General features: G+C 42.9%; 1 protein-coding gene across 7 annotated transcripts in view; it reads left to right on the top strand.

The window, feature by feature from the left end:
- The first annotated feature begins 1604 nt into the window (after positions 1–1604).
- Positions 1605–6000, top strand: part of LOC121541334 (follistatin-related protein 5) — a 209654-nt gene continuing 205258 nt past the window's right edge. For 4 of the 7 annotated variants that reach the window (XM_041850342.2, XM_041850321.2, XM_041850357.2 and 1 more), the window contains exon 1: positions 1606–1923. In XM_041850342.2, coding sequence (XP_041706276.1) covers positions 1901–1923 — 23 coding nt within the window. In that variant the 5' untranslated portion in view covers positions 1606–1900. Of the gene's footprint in view, positions 1924–6000 lie in introns of all 7 variants that reach the window. The other 3 variants (XM_041850349.2, XM_041850327.2, XM_041850316.2) reach the window with 1 other exon arrangement.

Here is a 6000-nt window from a genome sequence, read left to right as displayed (position 1 = left end):
AACCAGGGGGGTGCTCCCAAGTGGGTGGGCCTATGCCCTTCCAGGCCCACCTATGGCTCCACCCCTGCCCAGTCATGTGAAATCCATATATTAGGGCCTAATGATTTTTTTTGTATTGACTGATTTCTTTATATGAACTGTAACTCAGCAAAATCTTTGAAATTGCATGTTGCATTTATGTTTTTGTTCAGTATAAAATACCTTATGGCTCCTTGTAATAGACAATACAAATTAATAAGAGCAGATGAATGCACTACTAATACATTGCACACAAAGGCTGGATAGGAGTTTTTAAAATATTAAGACAAAGACAAAGGTGACTCATAGAAAGTGTTCCATGTCAGATAATTTTACAAAGGCATCACCGTGAGAGCTTTGTGTTAGTGTCAAGAGGTCGAGTCGAGAGGTCATCTAACATCACTCTCTTTCTTCTTACACAACCCTCTCAGAACCATAAGTGCCAACCAAGTCTGAGTGCAGGGCTCGGTGTCCCATGTGCCAAGGCCTAGTAATTCAGCCTGTCACAGTGGTTGTAGCCGAGGTTGACAATGCAATCTGGAGCTCTGCAGAACACATTCATGGATAATAGTATGTGAAACTCCAGTCACAAAATCACATCTGTGGTACTGATCCCAAACCCCATTAGAGTACCATCATAATCCTTCTCAAAATAAGAGACACATAAGACTGGATGTATTTGTCCATTCAATCTCTGAAATAATCATGCTTAGTTCTCATGCACATATTGACATTTACATATTTCCCCCGTTTTCTCCTATACCATATTTCAAATGTAAATGTATGCCAATATGATAAATCGGTGCAATTTCAACAATATCTGGGTGAGATGGGTCTTCTGAGCACAGATGTGCCATGATACACACAAGCCTGTGGGGAGAATGTTATATGGAGGGTTTCCACTTATTCCGACCATAAATCATGCTGTAACTTGATTTGGCAGTGGCAATGACATGGTTGACATATGGGGCTGGATGACTATCCGTGTGCATCATGTTTGATTATGGTAACGTGTAAGGTGACACATAGCTATTCTGGCTTGAATGTTGATCATGCTCTGTGACTTAAAATAAAATGTTATTTGAATATGCCTGTACACATACTTAGCCTGGAATTCAAACAGAATTCCCATTTAAAAGGTTCTGTGTGCTTGGTAGAATTAATTGAAGGAATATGGTTTTACAACACTGTTTAGTTTAGGGGGGAAAAAGCTGGTACCATTTGATAATGTGCATATTGATGCACAAAATATGAATAATTTCCCGAAAACATAGATTATTGTATTAGTATGTATTTGTAATACCCCCCTCTGTTAATGGATGACTTACATGCATGATGCTTGCAGGACTTGACTGACTGATTTCAGTGACCCAAAATTCTGAAAAGTAGGAAGGGGGACCTTCGACAACCCCCAATCCCAACCCCAATTCATCTCAAGTCAAGGATAATTCATTCCAGCGAATGGAATCAGACGAGGCAGATTGTCTCTCCACTCTCGCTCTGGAGGAGTTTTCTGCGGGGCTTTTGATTGGTTCGTCCTGTGATTGTATGTAAATCGGATCGGGACGCAGCCAGTAGGTGAGGTTGGGGCTGGTGGCTCGTGCCTCAGTGGCAAAGGAGACAAGACAGAGAGGTTAGACCGCTGCTTCTAACGGAGCTGTCCACTTGTCCGGTGGTGCTGAAAGTCAGGGATTCGCTCTTCGTACAAAATGGTTGATGGTATTCGAAAAGGATTTACAGACTTCCCGTTTATAAACTTATTCTGAGGTCTATTGTGTGAATTTCTATTTGCAAACGGTGGATTTTATTTGACCCATTTGACATATAGTTGTTGTGAACTACAGTTTTTTTTCTTCTAATCTCGTTCGGATTATCCTTCTGGATGGTTTGCGTCTGGACATACAGGTACAACACGATAGACATGGATATTTCTAGTGTTTATTTTGCTAAAAACAAATGTAAAAGGTGAAATGTGAATATAAATACACAACATAGTCCACTGGAAGTGCACCTTCCATAAAAGTGTGTTTCATTTATCATCGAACTGCAATGTAATCGACATTAAGGGCAAATTCCTCCGTAAAACTATTTCCCCATTACCTGAAATATGTCCTCTTATTTAAAGACAACATTCAAATAATATATGTATCAGGTTTGGGATTTAGTTTACTTACCACAGGTGTTGATAAACTCAGCTATGCCGTCTGAACTGTGGGCAAGAGGCTACAACTGCATCAGTGGATGGCAATGAAGTTGCGAGTTGAGTCTGCATGGTTTACTCTATGTCAGTGAGCTATAGCCTACACCACTACTCTAGCCTGCTAGAATTCCGTGAGGGGTAGCCTAGTTCTGAAATGAAGTCAATATTTTGGGAAATGCCAGGGACGCTCCACGCTAGAGCTTCGGGCGTTTAATTTCGCTGCATAGTACTTAGCGTGTTATTTTTTCTTTAGCACACTAATCCTTGAATGACACCGTTAGCGGCTGAGGGATTATACTCGAGTTTTATTTTAATCCTCTCTCGCGCTTGACTCATTTAGCTATAGGCATAGTCTTTGTATGAGACCGTGATGGCCATTCATTCTATTTGTTTGATTCCCCCTCCTCTGAATTGTTGTACTGTATCTTAGTCTTTAAGTCCGACTGGATAGTTCTTCTCGGTTTGAATAAACTCTTAAATATTTAATTGATTTATTCTAATGAAGTCTTCGTTGATTAAATGGGTTGATTGGAGAAAATCTACCTAATGTGTTTTTGTATTGTCTGTCTCTGACAGGCCTATAATGACCCTCTACTTCTCTCTGCCCATTGCCATCCAAACTGGAAGATAACAGTAATTAGAAACTCATTAGAAACTCACAGATTATTAGTGAAAGGGTAGTGCCCTTTGAATTAGGGATGCATAGGCCATCTCCCCAAACTTTCCAGATATATTTCAACCTTCTTTGCCATTTCACTACACAGCTCAACCTCCCATGTCAGGTACATAACTTGCATTTAAAGAAAGCCTGCAGAGCCACCTTGACTCAAATTCATTAGAAGGCTTTGAATATGGAGAAGTTGCTTTTACCAGTCATTCAACCAGTAACACTATTAATATTCATGCCCATGCTGTCCACTCACTCTATCGATTAGCTGTTTCTAATTGTGAGCTTCCACTTTATGGGTTTGTGCAGACAGACAGACAGACTCATTGACAGAAAAACAGACAGACAGACTCACAGACAGACAGACAGACAGACAGACAGACAGACAGACAGACAGACAGACAGACAGACAGACTCACAGACGAAACCAGTCTGGGATTTTGACCCTCTATTGCAGCGGTATTCAACTCTTACCCTACGAGATCCGGAGCCTGCCAGTCTTCTGTTCTACCTAATAATCAATTTCACCCACCTGGTGTCCCAGGTCTAAATCAGTCCCTGATTAGAGGGGAACAATGAAAAAACACAATGGAACTGGCTTCGAGGTACAGAGTTGAGTTTGATGGCTTTATACTTTTATCAGTCAGTTTCTATCAGTGTCTATTGAAGTTGTAGGTGGCCTGTAGTGGGATGAATTGGAGTGTTACATGAGTGATGATGAGGCAAGTGACCTATAACAACTCCCTTTACATTCACAGGTACGCAGGAATGCAAACTTGCATGAATGGACACACAAACACACACACACACACACAGAATAACACCTCATAATCAACACATGTTGACATAATAATGTTGTTGGAATACCAAACATAATCCATTCCTCAGTAGACAGGCATTGATGGAACAGCAGGAAATAATGTGCGTTCTGCCTCTTGTTACAATGACTTGGCAATTACCCTGGGAACAAAACCAACGCATGCACATTCGCTACTCGAAGTAGCTTATTTCTTTCCGACAGGAAAACATCAGGAATCTCAGCCTGTATTCATGAAGCGTCTGGGAGTTCTGATCTAGGATCAGGTCCCCGCTGTTTAATCATTACTATCTAAAAAGGCAATACTGATCCTAGATCCTGAATATGGCCCCTGGATAAAGGCTTGAGATTAGATTGAGATTAGAGAGCAGACAGGGCTACTCTGGCAATGTGTTACAAATCTATTGGTGTTGGGATGGTAGGGATGGTAGTGATGGTAATGATGGTTGTGATGGTAGTGGTGGTAGTAGTGGTAGTGAAGATTGTGATGGTAGTGATGGTAGATATAGTAGTGGTGGTGGTGATGGTAGTGGTGGTGGTGATGGTAGTGGTGGTAGGGATGGTGGTGATGGTAGGGATGAAGGTGATAGTGGTGATGGTAGTGATGATATTGATGGTTGGTATGGTGGTGATGGTAGTGATGGTAGTGATGGTGGTGGTGGTAGTGATGGTAGTGATGGTGGTGATGGTAAGGATAGTAGTGATGGTATTGATGGTGGTGATGGTAGTGGTGGTAGTGGTGGTAGGGATGGTAGTGATGGCAGTGACTGTAGTAATGGTTGTGATGGTAGTGATGGTGGTGAGGGTAGGGATGGTAGTGATGGAATAGATGGAAGTGATGGTAGAGAAGGTGGTGAAGGTAGCGATGGTAGGGATGTAATGATGGTGGTGATGGTAGTGATGGTAGTGGTGGTAGTGATGGTATGGATGGTAGTGATGATCTCAGTATATCCATCAGACGTGTTGCTGTGCGTTTTGTTGCTGTGCGTTTTTGCTGCCAACTTTACTTCACTTCACGCTAGCTGACAACTTTATGTTTTTTTTTTTTTTTTTTTTTAATTACCGTTTATATTTTTAGTTTTTCCATCGCAACTTTTTTCCCTCATTCAACTTTTTCACTCCGGACGCTTTATCTGGACATGGTTCGTCAACATCTTCAACAGCCGAAGCTAAGTAGTAACATTAACATGATGTCTTCTAATTGCAGTCGCTGTACTCATAATATACAGGAGAACGATCGCCTTACGGGCGAGAATAGCTGTGCTACAAGCCCAGCTTCAGACGCAATCGTTAGGCAAGGGTAATTTCAGTGTAGGAAAGGAAGAAACAGCGTCTGTGCCACCAGTAAGTACAGATAGTAACGTTAGTATAAATCCCCCCGCACAGTCCCCGCAGCCGGACAACTTTCTCAAATACTGTTGGAATGCTCAACCGGTGTCGCTCATTCAGCCGACAGAAACTTTCAACCGGTTTTCCCCATTATGTAGCGAGTCGGAGTCTGAGTCTGAGTCTTCTCTTGTCTCTACTCCTCCCGTTACGGGGTCTGAGACGCCGAAGGCTCCCACCATTAGCTCTGACAAATTGAAAACCCTAGTCATTGGCGACTCCATTACCCGCAGTATTAGACTTAAAACGAATCACCCAGCGATCATACACTGTTTACCAGGGGGCAGGGCTACCGACGTTAAGGCTAATCTAAAGATGGTGCTGGCTAAAGCTAAAACTGGCGAGTGTAGAGAGTATAGAGATATTGTTATCCACGTCGGCACCAACGATGTTAGGATGAAACAGTCAGAGGTCACCAAGTGCAACATAGCTTCAGCGTGTAAATCAGCTAGAAAGATGTGTCGGCATCGAGTAATTGTCTCTGGCCCCCTCCCAGTTAGGGGGAGTGACGAGCTCTACAGCAGAGTCTCAGCACTCAATCGCTGGTTGAAAACTGTTTTCTGCCCCTCCCAAAAGATAGAATTTGTAGATAATTGGCCCTCTTTCTGGGACTCACCCACAAACAGGACCAAGCCTGACCTGCTGAGGAGTGACGGACTCCATCCTAGCTGGAGGGGTGCTCTCATCTTATCTACCAACATAGATAGGGCTCTAACTCCTCTAGCCCCACAGTGAAATAGGGTGCAGGCCAGGCAGCAGGCTGTTAGCCAACCTGCCAGCTTAGTGGAGTCTGCCAATAGCACAGTCAGTGTAGTCAGCTCAGCCATACCCATTGAGACTGTGTCTGTGCCTCGACCTAGGTTGGGCAAAACTAAACATGGCGGTGTTCGCCTTAGCAATCTTATTAGGATA

The sequence above is a fragment of the Coregonus clupeaformis genome, chromosome 3, assembly GCF_020615455.1.
Source record: "Coregonus clupeaformis isolate EN_2021a chromosome 3, ASM2061545v1, whole genome shotgun sequence".
Classification (NCBI taxonomy): Eukaryota; Metazoa; Chordata; class Actinopteri; order Salmoniformes; family Salmonidae; genus Coregonus; species Coregonus clupeaformis.
The sequence above is the reverse complement of the archived record's forward strand: the minus strand, read 5'-3'. Positions and strand labels throughout refer to the sequence as shown.